This window comes from Chaetomium fimeti, assembly GCF_033439085.1.
Source record: "Chaetomium fimeti strain CBS 168.71 chromosome Unknown B0H64scaffold_7, whole genome shotgun sequence".
In the NCBI taxonomy this organism is placed as follows: Eukaryota; Fungi; Ascomycota; class Sordariomycetes; order Sordariales; family Chaetomiaceae; genus Chaetomium; species Chaetomium fimeti.
The window spans coordinates 278,995-295,186 of NW_026944335.1; the positions used below are offsets into that span (position 1 = coordinate 278,995).

Genomic DNA, 16,192 nt, shown 5'->3' on the forward strand with positions numbered 1-16,192 from the left:
GCTTCACAATTATTTGCCCCACCAGCACTGAGGTACTTCAGAGCAAGAACAACCCTTGACATCGCGCAATCTCATCCGATCGAGCGCCAAGTTCTTTCTCTCCCGTGCCCGATTGTATTCCAGAGGACTTTCGTCTTTGGTCGAGGGAAAAGTGAAGCTTTCCCCCAGGGGAGCTGCCGCGTTCGCCATGCTCCGGTCAAAGTTGACGGACAGTCCCCTCCTCAAGGTCTCTCGGCCAGTGTCCGCATGTTCAAGGTGTGAGTAAAGACCTTATAATTGCGGATCTTGTTCCTGCTGACAACCTACCCACTTCAGGTCGCTCTGCTAAAGTCAAGGTGACAAGGCTGAAGCCGCTTGCTGACGTGCACCCCTGGCTGACCACTTAACCAGTGTGATAATAAGCTCCCGGCATGTACGGCGTGTGAAAAAGCCGGGCGCGAGAAGGAGTGCACCGCGGCTAACGACCAGTTTGCTCGTGGGAAGGAAAGGAGGTATGTGGGCGGCGTTCCCGTGACACATACTGGTTCTCGTGATTAACCCATGCCTGACTGTCTAGCTATGTCGCGGCGTTGGAGCTCAGGATAGAGAAGCTGGAGCGGAGACTCGGTTATGCTCGCTCCATGAAAGATTCAGTAGCATTGAATGGTCCTGATGAACCTCCCGCCGGTGACCCGAACCGGAAAGACTCGATGGCGTTTATTCGGGCCGCCATCCACCGAAAAGCCGTGCAGACACAGGAGGATGCAGATATCAACACGCTGGTGTCAGACTTTGGCTACCTGTGAGTTTACCTTCGTGGCGCTTCGCATCAAGAAGATCAACTGAACTTTGTTGCAGAGCCGTAAATACCACCACCCGCGACTTCGAGCCGTCCGAGTCGAACATGACTTTTGCCCGCCTGGTCCTCGCGGCCTCGACCAACGAGCCAGTTCCAACGCCTAGGACAGCGGACCTGCCAGCGGAGTCGACCGCGAGGGCTCTTGTTCAGTTCTACGAAACCAATGTCATACCCATCTACCCGGTGTTCCCCGGCACTTTGCTACATGCTCTGGTTAGCGACCTGTACCAACAACACCGACGGCAAATTAGGAGTTCGGAATACTGGTTGTTCTGGATGGTCCTCGCCATCAGCTCTGCGTCACAGAGCCGGAGCCGGCGGGATGAACACTACCAACATGCTGTCGAGTTCGTTGGACGAGCGCTGCCACACGCCGACAGGGCGCTGCGGCCGGGATACGGAACGCAGGTCCAATCTCTATTGCTCCTTACGCAGTACTCGATGCTCGACCCTGCTCATTTTGACAGTTGGCATCCAATTGGCTTCACCTGCCGTGCTGTGGTCGACCAAGGTTTACATCAGGATCCGCCGCACATCCAGCAAATGGGCCAAGATGCGTTAAATGAACGCCGCAGGACCTTCTACTGCACCTACGCTCTCGATAGGTTAGCAGTTGTTGTTCATGTTTGCCATTCACGCCACTAACGATGGCTTCTAGGGCAATAAGCATGGTTCATGCCCGCGCATTCTCCTTTTACGATGAGGCCGTGTGCGTGGCTCTCCCCTCGCCGTTCCAGGCAAGTAGCACCCTCTCAGGCAGCACCACAGCCAAACGATCCCCGGACGCCTCTCTTCCTCTTTTCAGGCTACGCCAATTGCAGTCGGAGTGGTATCAGGCGCTTTACCAAGGCAACCCAAACGAACACCTACCAGACATCACCTCCTTCATCTGGCAAAAATACCGTGAGATGTGGGAATGGTCCGAGAGGTTGCCGCCCGATATGCCGGCGGCCATCCGCGAGATGCTCGAGTTGGAGTTGCGCTACAGCTACGTTTACTGCATTGCTTCTAACGCCAGAGGAGCTCAAGTGTCGGCTTATGGAAAGCTCCTGATCTTTGACCACGTCATCTCGTACGTTGACAGGATATATGACATCGCAAAACTCGCGGAAAACGCTGCCGTTTACACTTACCACGATGCTCTCAGAGTACTTTTCATGGGATCGCAGTTCGTCGCGGTTCTGCAGGAGATCGGCGATCTGATTCTGTCGGGGTCATCCATCCCTTCCCCCGCGCCGGGGAAAGTGTTACCTCCCCCGCGGCCAGTGAGGCTCGACAGGGGTACCGGTGATGACTTAGATCGCAGTGTGCGATGTTTAGAAAGAGTGAAGCTTACCTTGAGGCTGTATGGCGATAGGTGGGAGAGCGCCTTGTCCTGTCTGAAGAACTTCGAGGGGTTGTCAGCCGAGGTGTGGAAGAACCTCACGACCAGACAAGCCATGAGAAACCCAGCGCCAACGGGCCAATGGCTACCCATACCGGGAGCTTAGTCTGTTTAGTTCCGGTCCCGAATGATCCAACATGATCCAACAACAAACACCGTGACCGAAAGATGGGCTGGGGTGGATTGGGGTGGATGGTGGAGGTGGGGGTACGGGGGAAGGTCTAGCGCCATGGTTCGAGAGCGGCTCAGTTCGGTCAAGCGACAAGTCGGCTCGGGTGGGGAACGGGGCACGGAACAAGCGTAACCTTCCGCGGTCCCAGCTCGTGTTTGCTTTTGGTGGAGATTGAGAGAGCTTCGGGGAACTCGGGTAGCAGTGAACTCAATTCCTCATATTTTCGGGCATTTTTGCGTAGCGTTTTGGAGGATTTTTCTTAGCAGTTGACGGCATGGAATATTTGATCCTTCGCGCAAGGGACATTGGCAACTAAGGATTGCACCTGCCGCCTACCGGCTGCCGCTCTATCGCGGACGGTCATCGGCGGTGTACGAATGAGCCATCTTCACGCCCTTCCCGATCGAAACGGCTTCTTCCGGACTCCCGGCTTTTGTCTACAAGAGGCGAGCCGGTAACAAGGCCAGTAAAAGGAAGAGTGCTTGAACCAGTTGCGACGTGCTGTCTATTCGTTCGGACGGGTAACGGATGACGACAAGACGACATGCGATATACCGGACAACCGAGCCGCCGTGTGGCCAAACTGGAATGGCAGCGAAATTCGGCCTGCATGTTGACGTTTGAAGCCATGGAACGGTCCCACCACGCACGTGGGGTGAATTCCTTCGGCTGAGGATGGGCATAATTGGCTCCCATGGAAGGAATAAGGGTGGGATTTGGAGCGGTCTGCTGCATGTGTAGGCTGGATGACGGATTGGGGTGGTCGCTCGGGGTATATCCAGCCGTCACGTCCCCGACCCGTCGCTTCGGTCCCGGAGACAGGGGCCGAGCACAAGCCATATCGTCAAGGGTGGCGGCCAAAGGCAGCACCCGGATACGGGTACCAACCAGTGCTCTGGAATGACTACTCATAAGCTACCCACATGAGGGGTTCAATTTACGAAGTAGGCGAGAGTGGTGAGAACATAAAGCCTCGCTCTCGGTAAGCAATTGGTCGGCCAAATCAACTGGAACTCACGCCCATGACAAGTGACATCGGCCGCTTGCATAGTCTACGACGCACCTCAACCGTCTTGCCATTTCCAGGGGCGCTCCTTGTTTTCTGCGTCTCACTTCAACGGCCTCCCGGATCTCCCCCGTTCCTAGGAGGGCCTTTCCCAACCTCACGATGGCCACTCATCTCACCAGCAACCATGCCACGCCAGGTCTCATCGACCACAGCATCAGCATAACCCAGCCCTCAGATCTGGATGCCGTCGAGACCCTCAAAGCTGTCCAAGGGATCATCGGCACATACCTTGCCAATGGTACAACAGGTGGCCGAAGCAGGATTCCAACTCCTGAATCCAGTGCAATTCCGAAGCGTTTGGAGGTTGACAAACGAAAGGTGGACGATATGAACGGATACCAGGCACAAATTGTGCGGGAAGCCGCGGATTTGTTGAGTGAAGCAGTGCTGACAAGCAGCCCGGGGAAGGACATTGACGAAGTGAGCGGACAGCAGCAGACGGATATAAAGGCCGTCGAATCCGAACCCACCAGCAACATCGCCCAGGCACCTCTCAACACCCAAAACATGGCAACTGACCAACTAGATCGGGGTGCGCGCAACTCTGCAGCGACTAACACCAGCTCTGGTGCCGATAGGATGGAGTCCCATGGGGTTGGTACGCGTAAACTCAACGGGGACAGCAAGGCCAACGGCATCAACACCAAAGCATCGCCTCCTTCTAGCACCCCTCAGCCCAACCAAGACCTCCTCGACCTCACCGCAAACATCGCACACAGCATCTCTCAAATCGCAACCGATGACGCCGCTCGGATCAAACCCGTCACAGACACCCTTGAGTTGGCCACTGCTCTCCGCCCTCCCGGCGACACCATCATGGGCTGGTTTGCCAACATGTCCGTCATCTCGGCCGTGCGTCTCTTTATGCACTGGGGTGCGTTTGATATTATCCCCTCGAGCAAAGGGGATAGTATCACATATGCTGGGCTGGCTGCACGAGTCAACGCCGACGAGGGACTCATTGGCAAGTCCCCTACCTCCCCCTTTGTTTCTCCCGTGCCGACGTCAAGACCTCAGCTAACACGGTGAAGCCCGCGTCGCATCGATGCTCACCTCCTCCAACATCCTTCTCCACCATCCCACTTCGCCCACCCACCCAGCCCCGTCCCTCTCCCACACCCCCACCTCCTTGCTCCTCATCTCCGGCCAGCCCATGTCCGCCATGTTCTCCCTCATGTACAACCACGTCGCGGCCGTCTCCACTGTCCTCCCGTCCTACTTCGACACCTACGGCCGGACGGAGCCGCTCGGCCCGGCCCACATCCCGACCTCGTACCTAGCCGGCCGCCCGGAGGAGGACTTCTTCTCGCTGCTCAAGAAGGACGAGCCCGCGCTGCGGAACTTTGGCCTCGCCATGCGCATGACCAGCAAGCGCGTGCCCGTCACGGGGGTGTATGACATGACGGGGGTGCTGCGGGCGGCGGCGGCGGGGAGGGAGACCGTTTGGGTGGATGTGGGCGGTGGGGATGGGCATACCGCCAAGGAGTTTCTGCGGGAGTATCCCGGGTTGAGCGCTGGTCAGTGTGTGGTGCAGGACATGGAGGAGGTGGTGGAGGCTGCGAGGGAACAGGGCGATGAGGTGCTGGAGGGGGTGCGCTGGGTGGGGATGGACTTTTTTAAGGAGGCCCCTGTTGAAGGTGTGTTTATTCTTGGCGTTTCGGTCCTGCTCCTGCTCAGTCGCTCACTACTAATCACCGGCCCCAGGCGCGTTGGTCTACTACCTCCGGCACATCATCCGCGACTACTCGGACCCGGTGGCCACCACTATCCTCCGCAACATCTCGCACGCCATGTACCCCGACAGCCGCGTGCTGATCTCGGAGCAGCTCAACCCGGACATGGCTAGCACGCCCGGCCCGCTGCCACTGTACGCGGCCTTCAAGGACTTCTCGATGCTCTCCATCGGCGGCAAGGAGCGGTCGCTCGAGCAGTTTGCCGCGCTCGCTGATGCCGCGGGGCTGAGGGTGTCGGGCGTGTTTAGGCATGCCGCTACGGCGCATGCTGTTGTTGAGCTTGCGCTGAAGGGGGCCGGGGTGGGTGTGTGAGGGGTGGTTGATGGAGGTCGAGAAGGGGCTGTAAAATAGGGGTTGGGCCTCGGTAGGTTGGTTTCGTAGCGTTGGGCGAGACATGGTCATACTCGTATTTGGAAATTTGGCAGCGGGTTTGAGAAGTGACGATTCCACAGCGCCCTCCTGGTTCAAGTCTGAGAAATGGTCCCGGGTCTGGCATGTGACTCTGCTTGCGGTCCAATGTTTGATGAACCTGGGCACTCATGCAAACGAATGATAGCCAGGAGTAGAAAGAAACGTGCATCAAAGCTGTTTTTACATACATACTAGCAGCCACCCAACCCTCGGGGGCCACAACAACCCGACCCCCTTTTCCTCCTCCCAGCCACGCAACTCACCCAACGCAACCTAATCCCTCCTCGGCTTCGGCCCACCACCACTGCCGCCCTTGCTAGCCGCGCCCTCGTGCTTCATGCCCTCGCAGCCCGTCAGCTTGCCGGCGAGCTCCTCGGCCCGCCCGTACCCGCTCTTGGCCGGGTCGCGGCGCTCGGCGGCGGCCTGCAGCGCGGCGCGCGCGTGCGCCTTGTCGGTCGTGCCCGAGGCGCTCCAGGCTTGCGAGCCCGTCATGGCGCCGACGGCGCTCTGTTCGTGGTGGGGAAAAGGAAGAGGGGGTTAGTGGGGTTTCTTCTTTTTTTGGGGGGTTTTCTTTTGGGGGTGGGAGGAGGGGTTGGCGGGAAGGGGGGCTGGTGTGAGGCGGGTTTGGGAGGGGGTGAAGAGATGGGGCGAAAGGGCTATGGCGGCTATGGGGATGGGTGAAGAGTGAGGATGTTGAGTTTGAGAGAGGAAGTAGTAAAAGGAGGATGGACAACGAACCTCGGCGGCTCCTTTGATGTACTCGGCGTGTGCAGTCCAGAGACCGGGCTGCTCAGGGCGGCTGGGGTTCTGGGGGTTGTTGGATGGCGAAGACATGGTTGTGGTGCTGGTGTGGTTCTTGTCACAACGGTTGCGAGCTTGGTGTGAATCTTGGGTTCTATGAGGGGATTATGGTTGCGAAGGCTTTACAAAAATGAGGAGAGGGTGATTGGAGCGCGGTGACGATGTCAAGCATGTCTGACGTCGAGTTTGTGACGTCACGAAAGGAGTTGCTGATTCGAGCTCTAGCAGACCCCATTGTGTCTTTCTGGGTCCGGTTAATACGAGCAAGGCATCGTCAGAGTGAAAGAGCCTTGAAACACTCAAATGTACCTACGTATCGAGATAAAACGATCATCTTCGTTTCAACTACTTCGGGCATTGCTTTTGGGTATGGCTTTTAGTTATAAAGTGTCTTACCTTATAGTACTAGAATCTTAGCTTACAATGAATAAGTCTCAAGCACGTCGTAACATTGTGCCCCTCCCGCCCAGGGCAGTCCGTTTATTCTACTAACCACAGATGCCACTGGTTAAAACATCAGGCGCGGGCCCCTGGTTTGAGCATGATTGATACAGGGGCTGTATGAGCTCGATCTGCCGGTTAGTGGAAGCGTGGTCTTCATTAACAATATGCCAGGGTTTCATGTTCAATAAACGGCGGCCAGGTGATACAGCAGAGTATTCCCCTGGTAGCTTGATGGGGGCTAGGTACAACGTTCCTATGACAAACGAATAGAAGTAAGAAAAGGTCTCGGATTAAGCTGATCTGCATGTGCAAACCCCAAGCGGCGGAACCGGTGACGGTCAACTGAGAAAGGCCGATGGGGGCCACGAGCTTATTGGTCCGGTAAGTGGCACGGCGTTCGACTCCGGACAATGAGTGGGAATCCCGACCCCGGGTTGGCGCTTTGGGGTTCACTCGAGTCCCGAGACGGTGAGGGTTGGGGTGAGACGCGGGAACGTCACGGACTGGTCCTAGGTAATGGCCCTCGGCTGTCTGGCCACGTAACCAAGAGTTCGGGTTAGGAAGTGTATCACATTCCTTTCCCGGACTGTGTGTGTGGAAGGTGAGCGGGCTGAGACATAGCTCGGGGCGGAATTGTGTACTTTAATCACGGGCGGAACCCCTAAAAAGCAGGAATGTGTGCAAATCGAAACATCCATAACTGAAAGGCGTTGGTTTTGTCATCCAAGTCGATTATTGACCATCGTGATGAGGCTGGTTCTGTTCCTCCTGGCCGCCCTCGCAGCCGCGGCGCCTACGGGATGCTATCCGTTACACAGACGACAGACGGCAACGCTTTGCGAGAGAAACGGCTACTGGTCCGGCAACGGGTACGAGGTTAACAACAACAACTGGGGCGCGGAGTCGGCGTCTTCGGGCTCACAGTGCACATACGTCGACAGCAGCTCCAGCTCCGGCGTTTCGTGGCACACGACGTGGACCTGGGAAGGTAATGAGAGTCGGGTGAAAAGCTACGCGTATTCCGGTAGGCAGGTCGCGAGGGGCAACACCATTTCCTCCATCACCAGCATGCCAACGGAAGTATCGTGGAACTACAATACTAGCGACATTCGCGCAAACGTTGCCTACGATTTCTTCACTGCCGAGGACCCGAATCATTCGAACAGTGGCGGGGACTACGAATTAATGATATGGTGAGTGATCAGGGGGTGGACTAATAGCTGTAGCTGATGGTCCTTGCAGGCTTGCCGTGTTTGGGGACGTCGCTCCCATAGGCTCCTCAATGGGCACCGTCATGGTCGGCGAGCATAGTTGGCAGCTCTATGTCGGCAACAATGGCGGCATGAGCGTCTACAGCTTCGTGGCCACGAGAAACATGAATAGCTTCAACGCCGACGTCAAACCATTCTTCAGCTACCTGGAGGACAATGATGGCTTTCCGGCCCAAAGCCAGAATCTCATTGGTAAGATGAATTTTGCTTTTGCTTTGCTTTGCTTTTTCATGACGATGCTGACCGCGGTGGTATCGGTTTGAAGTCTTTCAAGTTGGCACAGAAGCCTTCACTGGTGGGCCGGCTACTTTTACCGTTTCTCAGTTCTCGGCCAGTGTGGATATGTGAAAAAGAGCGTAATGAAGGGTTGGTGGTTCGATGGATTACTACTATGACTTTGGTAACTACCGGGTTATTAGTTATCAAAGTGGCACGGCACAACGGATGGACGATGATGGTTGGGCACGACTGATGACCCATGTGACGGTTCTCATGAGTTAAATAATGGGGGTATCACGTCGCGTTCGACGATGACCCGAGGACTTTCTAGATGGTAGAGGTCAAGGTAATGCTAGACGGGTTCAATGAATCGGACCCTCCTCTCGTCTGTTTCGAACGTCCATGATTGATTACATGTGAAACGGGACTCATGCCTAAAGCCTGTCTTGCATGACCGCCGTCTAACTATGACCAAATTCTTGGTCGAAACCTCATTTTCCACCGAGAATCAGTCCAGACCTTAAGCCGCCGACTGAGCAGTGTTTACCGTTGCCAACTTTCGAGGAACACTCCGAGTCGTACGCCGTATAATCGTATCGCGCCACTTGAACATGACTAAGTTGGTGGAGTGTGTTAGTAACAACAGCTTAGAGATTGGTTTACCATTTTGTGGATTCGATATCCTGCAAGAAGATGGCGCCTTGAGAATTTGAGGACTTCAAGTCGTCCAGTTCAGCTCATAGTTTTAGTCGCTCCCGCCTCCGGGTAGCTTGACCCGATTTCAAAGAACAGTGGGTGTATCAGAGTTGTGGCAGTGGTCGTGCCAAACATGAGCGTCTCATTCCTACCTATCGCGCATTGAAGAACCCTGTGTCGTGGTTGGGTAGGTAGGTACTTAGGAGTAATCAGCAGGCAGCAGGCAGCTGTTGCGAGTGGAAGGTTTGAGGTGGTTGCCAGGCACGGGCATGCCAGGTTGGGGGGGCCATCGTGGGCATTTGATGATGGTGTTACGGCGTGTGCATCGTCAATCTACAACTTGAAGTACACAGTAGGCTTTGTCAGGAGGTCGGGTTGCCCGCCACCTAGAGTCGAGTTATTCGGTTACGAGGAGGTGATCGGGAAGGAGCACGTAAGTGAGGTCCTTGGCTCTGTGCCCACACCCAGCAGGGGCCTTTCAGGTTGCATGGCAAATCGTGAGACCCACCAGCGCCACGATCTGATTCTTCGCCTTGGCGAACGTGGGGTGAAGCGAATCACCCCGCCAAAATCTTATCAGAAACAACAAGGATCTTTTTAACGTTCCTTGCCCCGGATTTTGGCGGAAGGGGACTTGCCGGGTGAGTTGATGAGGACATGGGCGAGTTGCCGACCCGAACTTGGGTTTGATAAATGTCGCAATGTGCATTTCATTTCTTATTTGTTGGGAACGTCATGTCAGTCAGTAGGAGCCCCGCCTTGCAGGCCAAGTGGTGTTTCGTCGTGGACGTGTTTGCCCACTAGATGCCCCACGTGGTTCAACTTATCCAGGCTCGACGACGGGTTGGAAGCCCCGACCCATCGGATTGTTCTTGGATATTCGATGGGGTATCTCGCCTCCTCGTTAGTTTGCCTCAAACTATCCCTCGAGTCTCATCATGCACACCCTACTGTGCACTTGAACTCCTTCTCATGTTGGTGGCGGCGCAAACTCAGGGATGCTCCCGGCCATAACAGCCTTCGGCCGGACAACGTAGCCCCCGACTTCTTGTGCAATGACGATAGGGAAGGGTGGCGACAAACTAAACATCGCCCTTTAGAAATGGCTAGGCCTAGATGTTCTGTGTATACCAAGAGAGATGGACCTTTGGTCAACCTTTTCACGCAGCCCAAAGCCGAGTGTGTCCGATCGATGACTCCCTGAACTGTGTATGTCCACCCGTCGTCACGGGGCAACACGCTTACTGCTGCTCAAACTCGCCCCTCCGCTCAACTTGATTGCCGAATTCGTGCTAGACCGGAGAATACCAGCTTCGTCCGAATCATCAATGACCAAATTGCATCCGAAGCACGGCCGCCGTCTCTGGTGAGCGGTCCCTGTGAACAATGCGCTCCCCGCCATTGGCGAGTGGCCGACGGCTCCGGGGCTCCTTGATCCTTGCTTATCGCTCTATCGCAGAATGCGCTAAACCTAGTTTAGCCATGCGGGAAGGCGGTGAGACGGCGGAATGCAGAAATTTTGAGGCAAAGGCGAGAAAAAGTTTTCGGCGCCGCCTTACCCCTCCATTTGGCCTGAGTGGGGCAACTGTTTTTGGGCTGACGGAGGGCTGTGCACACCACAGCGTATCTTTTTTTTAAATACCTTACCTGCCACACCCACCACGCAGAATCCTCCCTCCTTCCTGCTCCCTCAGGTCTCCTTCCTCCATCTTCTTTCTTTTCCGACTGTTTCGTTCCACGAGAACGCTCCTTGTCCAATCTTTATTTCTTGTGACTTCTATCTAGAAGGGCCAAGATAGAGTAGACGTTTCGATTCTCCGTCGAAATTCTACAGGCTCGTCCTCACAACCCACCACTTCAAAAAATACCCAATAGACCCGATCTCGCATCTCCGGGTAGACGGTGGGATTAGTTTCCTTCTCGGGTCGCGAAACTCATAGACTTCCGGTCTCCTTTCGAAGCGTATTATTTCGACATCTATCCGCCATCATGCCTGCCGCTTCTGAGAACGCCCAGAGCGTCAAGGTTCTCGACGAGCTGATGCAGAAGCTTACCATCTCCAAGGAGGCCGATGCTATCAAGGAGTCTGCCGGCGCACTCGCCACCTTCATCAACGGCCGCATCGAGGACCTCGAGACCCCCACCAGGTAAGAGAACGCCCCGCTCTCTGCAACCCAACCCCGCTTTCCCCCCTCCACACACTATCTTTCGGCTTTGTCGCCGTTTCAGTAATCGTCGACGGCCGCTTTGTGCGCTGTCATGATCCGGGCCATGCTCACCGCCGCCTCTGCTACCCAGAGAGAGGTTGGGCTGAGCCGCGTCCTCGAATCAGGTGGCACCATGGGCTGCGGCCGGCACCACACTTTTTCGGAGCAAAGTTTTCACCCATTTTCAGCCGTCGCACCAAAGATTTGGGGAAAAATTGGAGCTAACATGTGACGCCCATTTCAGGACCGTCGAGGCTCTCAAGAAGCAGCTCGCGAACAAGAAGGATGCTGCCGCCCGTGAGAAGGCCCTGCTCGCCGTCCAGGCGATCGCCCAACATTCCGAGGTCTCCGCCAGCGTCGAGCCCTACCTCGTCGCTCTCCTCCCCGCCGTCCTAGCGGGTGCTGGTGACAAGATCACCGCTGTCAAGAATGCCGCTATCGCAGCTTCCCTCGCCATCGCCGAGGCGGTAAACCCTAATGCGATCAAGGCTACCCTCCCAGCCCTGATCGACTCCCTGAGGAACGCCCAGAAGTGGCCCGAGAAGATGACGGTGCTCGACTTCATCGACACCCTCGTCCGGACATGTCCCTCCCAGACGTCGCTTCTTGTCCCCAACCTGATCCCTGTCGTGTCCGAGGCTATGTGGGACACCAAGAAGGAAGTCAAGGACCGGGCTTACAAGACGATGGAGAAGGTCTGCCAGCTCATCGTCAACCGCGATATCGAGCGCTTCATCCCCGAGCTCATCAAGTGTGTCGCCAAGCCGGAGAACGTCCCCGAGACGGTGCACTTGCTTGGTGCCACTACTTTCGTCACCGAGGTCCAGGAACCCACCCTGGCCCTGATGGTCCCCCTGCTGGATCGTGGTCTCGCCGAGCGCGAGACTGCGATCAAGCGTAAGGCTGCGGTTATTGTCGACAACATGTGCAAGCTCGTCGATGACCCCAACATCGTCGCCCCTTTCTTGCCCAAGATGATGCCCGGCCTGCAGAAGAACTACGACAACCTCGCTGACCCCGAGGCTCGTGAAAAGACCAAGCAGGCCCTCGACACCTTGGTCCGTGTTGGCAACGTTGTCGATGGCAAGATTCCCGAGGCGCGCAACCACGGCGACATCTCTACCATCATGGGCCACTTAAAGGAGATCCTTACCGGCAAGCACGCTGCTGCCTTTGAGAAGTTCGCCCCTGTTCTGGAGTACGCTTCCGCTATCGCTGGCCAGCTCGTTGACGAAAAGGCCACCGACGCTTCTTCCTGGGCCGAGAGCGTGAAGCCTTACATCACCGTTGTTGTCGGCGATTCTGAGGCCGATGGCGTCGTCGACGCCCTCCGTAAGCGGGCCATCCCCGGCGCCGCCGACGCTGACGCCGTCGAGGACGACGAGGAAGAGGGAGAGGACCTGTGCAATTGCACATTCTCTCTCGCTTACGGCGCAAAGATCTTGCTCAACCAGACCAGCCTGCGTCTCAAGCGCGGCCAGCGGTACGGCCTGTGCGGCCCCAACGGTTCTGGCAAGTCCACCCTGATGCGTGCCATCAACAACGAGCAGGTGGAGGGCTTCCCCAAGCAAAGCGAGGTCAAGACCGTCTTCGTCGAGCACGACCTGGATGCTGCTGATACCGAGATGACCACCATCGACTGGACGATGAAGAAGTTGAACGAGGCCGGCGTCACGACGACAAAGGAAGATGTCATCAAGCAGCTCAACGACTTCGGCTTCAACGACGAGATGGTCCAGGGTGAGATCACTGCCCTCTCTGGTGGTTGGAAGATGAAGCTTGCGCTGTGCCGTGCTGTCTTCGAGGCTCCCGATATTCTCCTGCTCGACGAGCCAACTAACCATCTTGACGTGGTCAACGTGGCGTGGCTCGAGGAGTACCTCAAGACCTCTAAGTGCACCTCCATCATTGTCTCTCACGACAGTGGGTTCCTCGACAATGTCTGCCAGCACATTGTTCACTACGAGCGCTTCAAGCTCAAGCGCTACAAGGGCAATCTCAAGGACTTCGTCCGCCGTGTCCCATCGGCCAAGTCTTACTACGAGCTTGGCGCCTCCGAGGTCGAGTTCAGGTTCCCGGAGCCCGGTTTCCTCGAGGGTGTCAAGACAAAGGCTAAGGCCATTCTTCGCGCCACCAACATGAGCTTCCAATACCCGGGCACCTCGAAGCCCCAGATCTTCAACATTAACTTCCAGTGTTCGCTCGGATCGCGTATTGCCGTCATCGGTGCCAACGGTGCCGGAAAGTCTACCCTGATCAACGTCCTCACTGGTGAGCTCATCCCGACTGGCGGTGAGATCTACCAGCACGAGAACATCCGCATCGCCTACATTAAGCAGCATGCTTTCGCCCATATCGATAACCACTTGGACAAGACCCCGTCCGAGTACATCCAGTGGCGTTTCCAGACCGGCGAGGATCGTGAGACCATGGACCGTGCCAACAAGATCATCACCGAGGCCGATGAGGAGGCCATGAACAAGGTCTTCAGGGTTGAGGGTACTCAGCGCCGCATCCTCGGCATCCACAGCCGTAGAAAGTTCAAGAACAGCTACGAGTACGAGTGCTCGTTTGCTCTCGGCGAGAACATCGGCATGAAGAACGAGCGCTGGGTTCCCATGATGACCGCGGACAACGCCTGGTTGCCCCGCAGCGAGCTGCTCGCCTCCCACCAGAAGATGGTCGCTGATGTCGACATGAAGGAGGCCCTCGCCTCTGGTCAGTTCCGTCCTCTGGTCCGCAAGGAGATCGAGACTCACTGCGCCAACTTCGGCCTCGATGCCGAGTTGGTTTCCCACTCGCGCATGCGTGGTCTTTCTGGTGGCCAGCGTGTCAAGGTTGTGCTTTCCGCTTGCTCGTGGCAACGCCCTCATCTGATCGTTCTCGACGAGCCGACGAACTATCTCGATCGGGACTCCCTCGGCGCCCTGTCCGGCGCTCTCAAGGCCTTTGAGGGTGGCGTGATTATCATCACGCACAGTAAAGAGTTCACCCAGAACCTTACTGAGGAAGTCTGGTCTGTCCGTGATGGTCAGATGACGCCCTCGGGTCACAACTGGGTCCAGGGCCAGGGCACCGGTCCCCGGTTGAAGGGCGATGACGGAGAGGAGGAAGACAAGTTCGATGCCATGGGTAACAAGATTGAGGGGAATAAGAAGAAGGCGAAGCTTACCAGCTCCGAGGCGCGCAAGAAGAAGAAGGAGCGTATGGCCCGTCGCAAGCGCGGTGAGGAGGTATGTCGATCCCCTGCTATGCTCGCGAGTACAAAGCACATGCTAACCAGCCCAATAGGTCTTCAGCGACGAGGAGGACTAAATGCCTCGCTTTCTGATCTTTCTCATGGCTTTAGCGCGACGATCGGGTATACAAAAGTTGCTTTCTTTCTTTCTGGTTCGGGGTTGCATGGTCTGGCCTTAATGGGATTATGTCTTTCATGTTTAGTCAGGATGATCGTAACGCCGCTGATGCCCGCCGCAATGTGTCTATGGCTGGCGATGGGGAGGACTTGCCGACCCAGGACTGGAGACCCTGGGACGGTTGGTCTGAATCCTCCATTGGCCGGACGAGAGGGAAGATACCACGGATGTGCGGGCGTTCTCTTATGGATAGAGGACAATATAGATGATGACTATACCAGTGTTCATGGAGGTCCTACCGGTGCCTATGAGTTTGCCGTCAGACAAGTCTTGCTGGAGTCGTGTTCCAATGGATGCAGGCTCGTTGTTGTTGGCCGCGAGCGGGAACGATTGAGAAGTCACCATGTCTTTGGGCAGAGGCTACTTGACTGAGCTATGCCCTAGTTAGGAAGAGGAGAAGTAGTGTTCATTACTACTTGGGTAACTATCGTGCAAGATCGAGATGTCCTTCCCGCCGCAAAATATATCATTACGAACTCCGCTGCGCTCGTCACACTCCCAAACCAATACCATCCGGAACGCCGGCGAAAACACATGCGCGACCGCCATCTCAATTGTCCTTCTGCTTCTGCTTTTTGCCGGCATGGCCGAGATCGTACGGGTCAGCCGTCGGAGCGCTGGGCAGCTCGGCGGCGATCGCCTCTGCCTCGGCCGTCAGCTTGGCTTCCGTCTCTCTCGTTTCCTCCTCGCGGTCGGTCGTGGGTTGGTCCTCGGCAACGGGCGGGAAGTAAAGCCTATTCATAAAACGTCGTCAGTAGCTATCGAGAGACGACCACCATGAAAGAAAGCCGGAGCCACGTACGGGATAAACTGGTTGTACGCCTCCACGTCCTTCATCTCAAACGTCACGACCACCACCTTATCAATCTTCTCACCATCCGGCCCGGTCAAGAACGCCCGGATGGCGCTCAGCGCCGCCGGCGCCGCGTCCCGGCTCGGGTAGCCGTACACGCCCGTGCTGATGGCGCTGAACGCCACGGTGCGGCAGCCGCCCTCGGCGGCCAGCTCGAGGCTGCGCGTGTAGCAGCCCGTCAGCAGGCGCTCCGAGCCGGCGCGGTCGAACGGGTTGTAGACGGGCCCGACGGCGTGCACGACGCGGCGCGCGGGCAGCGCGTACGCGCCCGTCATCTTGGCCGACCCCGTCGCGCAGCCCCCGAGCGCCCGGCACTCCCGGTACAGCCGCGGGCCCGCCGCCCGGTGGATCGCCTCGTCCACCCCGCCCCCGCCCAGCAGCGACTGGTTGGCCGCGTTGACGATCGCGTCCACCGCGAGCTTGGTGATGTCCCCGCGGATCAGGCCGACCCGGTCGTTGAGCGCCTTGGACGGCGTCGGCAGCGTGGTGCCCGTGTTGGGCCCCAGGCGGGTCGGGGGGAGGGGCGTGTCCGGGGGCGCGGCCGACAGCTTGCGCAGTTTGTAGAGGAGCGAGAGGGAGGGGATGTCGGAGGCTGTGAGGGGTGCCATTTTGGAAATTGGTCGGCTGGGGGGCATGCGACAGCGGCTGGGTTGGTTGCTGGAGCTGGTGCTAGTGTTG

General features: G+C 56.9%; 8 protein-coding genes across 8 annotated transcripts; 5 read left to right on the plus strand and 3 right to left on the minus strand.

Moving 5' to 3' along the window:
• B0H64DRAFT_364800 (fungal-specific transcription factor domain-containing protein) lies at positions 1-2,433 on the plus strand. Its single transcript, XM_062801850.1, has 6 exons — positions 1-257; positions 316-335; positions 391-491; positions 557-781; positions 838-1,443; positions 1,497-2,433. The coding sequence occupies exons 1-6, from the start codon at positions 188-190 to the stop codon at positions 2,326-2,328; spliced, it is 1,854 nt and encodes a 617-aa protein (XP_062655643.1). The 5' UTR covers positions 1-187; the 3' UTR covers positions 2,329-2,433.
• B0H64DRAFT_222168 (uncharacterized protein) lies at positions 2,421-3,434 on the minus strand. The gene has a single exon (XM_062799581.1). It carries the CDS (start codon positions 3,304-3,306, stop codon positions 2,755-2,757), a length of 552 nt encoding a protein of 183 aa, XP_062655644.1. The 5' UTR covers positions 3,307-3,434; the 3' UTR covers positions 2,421-2,754.
• On the plus strand, positions 3,435-5,826 carry B0H64DRAFT_222169 (S-adenosyl-L-methionine-dependent methyltransferase). The gene is made up of 3 exons (XM_062799582.1): positions 3,435-4,427; positions 4,495-5,100; positions 5,168-5,826. The coding sequence occupies exons 1-3, from the start codon at positions 3,563-3,565 to the stop codon at positions 5,506-5,508; spliced, it is 1,812 nt and encodes a 603-aa protein (XP_062655645.1). The 5' UTR covers positions 3,435-3,562; the 3' UTR covers positions 5,509-5,826.
• Positions 5,772-6,672, minus strand: B0H64DRAFT_222193 (uncharacterized protein). The gene is made up of 2 exons (XM_062799583.1): positions 6,346-6,672; positions 5,772-6,114 (listed from the first exon to the last, which is right to left on the minus strand). Exons 1-2 carry the CDS (start codon positions 6,439-6,441, stop codon positions 5,881-5,883), a joined length of 330 nt encoding a protein of 109 aa, XP_062655646.1. The 5' UTR covers positions 6,442-6,672; the 3' UTR covers positions 5,772-5,880.
• Positions 6,673-7,599: 927 nt separating this feature from the next.
• B0H64DRAFT_364802 (concanavalin A-like lectin/glucanase domain-containing protein) lies at positions 7,600-8,471 on the plus strand (the record flags this gene model as incomplete). The annotated part of the gene is made up of 3 exons (XM_062801851.1): positions 7,600-8,045; positions 8,095-8,315; positions 8,389-8,471. 3 exons carry the CDS (start codon positions 7,600-7,602, stop codon positions 8,469-8,471), a joined length of 750 nt encoding a protein of 249 aa, XP_062655647.1.
• A 1,046-nt stretch (positions 8,472-9,517) lies between these two features.
• Positions 9,518-10,432, plus strand: B0H64DRAFT_405748 (uncharacterized protein). Its single transcript, XM_062804465.1, has one exon. It carries the CDS (start codon positions 9,688-9,690, stop codon positions 10,240-10,242), a length of 555 nt encoding a protein of 184 aa, XP_062655648.1. The 5' UTR covers positions 9,518-9,687; the 3' UTR covers positions 10,243-10,432.
• A 183-nt stretch (positions 10,433-10,615) lies between these two features.
• B0H64DRAFT_405749 (armadillo-type protein) lies at positions 10,616-15,004 on the plus strand. Its single transcript, XM_062804466.1, has 3 exons — positions 10,616-11,185; positions 11,490-14,478; positions 14,537-15,004. Exons 1-3 carry the CDS (start codon positions 11,028-11,030, stop codon positions 14,558-14,560), a joined length of 3,171 nt encoding a protein of 1,056 aa, XP_062655649.1. The 5' UTR covers positions 10,616-11,027; the 3' UTR covers positions 14,561-15,004.
• Positions 15,005-15,211: 207 nt separating this feature from the next.
• Positions 15,212-16,122, minus strand: B0H64DRAFT_376718 (uncharacterized protein; the record flags this gene model as incomplete). The annotated part of the gene is made up of 2 exons (XM_062802493.1): positions 15,212-15,395; positions 15,464-16,122. The coding sequence occupies 2 exons, from the start codon at positions 16,120-16,122 to the stop codon at positions 15,212-15,214; spliced, it is 843 nt and encodes a 280-aa protein (XP_062655650.1).
• Between the last annotated feature and the right edge of the window lie 70 nt (positions 16,123-16,192).

Coding starts and splice junctions, on each gene's coding strand:
- B0H64DRAFT_364800 (XM_062801850.1), top strand. CDS start 188: ATGCTCCGGTCAAAGTTGACGGACAGTCCCCTCCTCAAGGTCTCTCGG. Junction 336..390: donor GTCGCTCTGCTAAAGTCAAG/GTGACAAGGCTG, acceptor CCACTTAACCAG/TGTGATAATAAGCTCCCGGC. Junction 1,444..1,496: donor TGCACCTACGCTCTCGATAG/GTTAGCAGTTGT, acceptor GATGGCTTCTAG/GGCAATAAGCATGGTTCATG.
- B0H64DRAFT_222168 (XM_062799581.1), bottom strand. CDS start 3,306: ATGAGTAGTCATTCCAGAGCACTGGTTGGTACCCGTATCCGGGTGCTG.
- B0H64DRAFT_222169 (XM_062799582.1), top strand. CDS start 3,563: ATGGCCACTCATCTCACCAGCAACCATGCCACGCCAGGTCTCATCGAC. Junction 4,428..4,494: donor CGCCGACGAGGGACTCATTG/GCAAGTCCCCTA, acceptor AACACGGTGAAG/CCCGCGTCGCATCGATGCTC. Junction 5,101..5,167: donor TAAGGAGGCCCCTGTTGAAG/GTGTGTTTATTC, acceptor CACCGGCCCCAG/GCGCGTTGGTCTACTACCTC.
- B0H64DRAFT_222193 (XM_062799583.1), bottom strand. CDS start 6,441: ATGTCTTCGCCATCCAACAACCCCCAGAACCCCAGCCGCCCTGAGCAG. Junction 6,115..6,345: donor ACATCAAAGGAGCCGCCGAG/GTTCGTTGTCCA, acceptor CACCACGAACAG/AGCGCCGTCGGCGCCATGAC.
- B0H64DRAFT_405748 (XM_062804465.1), top strand. CDS start 9,688: ATGAGGACATGGGCGAGTTGCCGACCCGAACTTGGGTTTGATAAATGT.
- B0H64DRAFT_405749 (XM_062804466.1), top strand. CDS start 11,028: ATGCCTGCCGCTTCTGAGAACGCCCAGAGCGTCAAGGTTCTCGACGAG. Junction 11,186..11,489: donor GACCTCGAGACCCCCACCAG/GTAAGAGAACGC, acceptor CGCCCATTTCAG/GACCGTCGAGGCTCTCAAGA. Junction 14,479..14,536: donor GTCGCAAGCGCGGTGAGGAG/GTATGTCGATCC, acceptor CCAGCCCAATAG/GTCTTCAGCGACGAGGAGGA.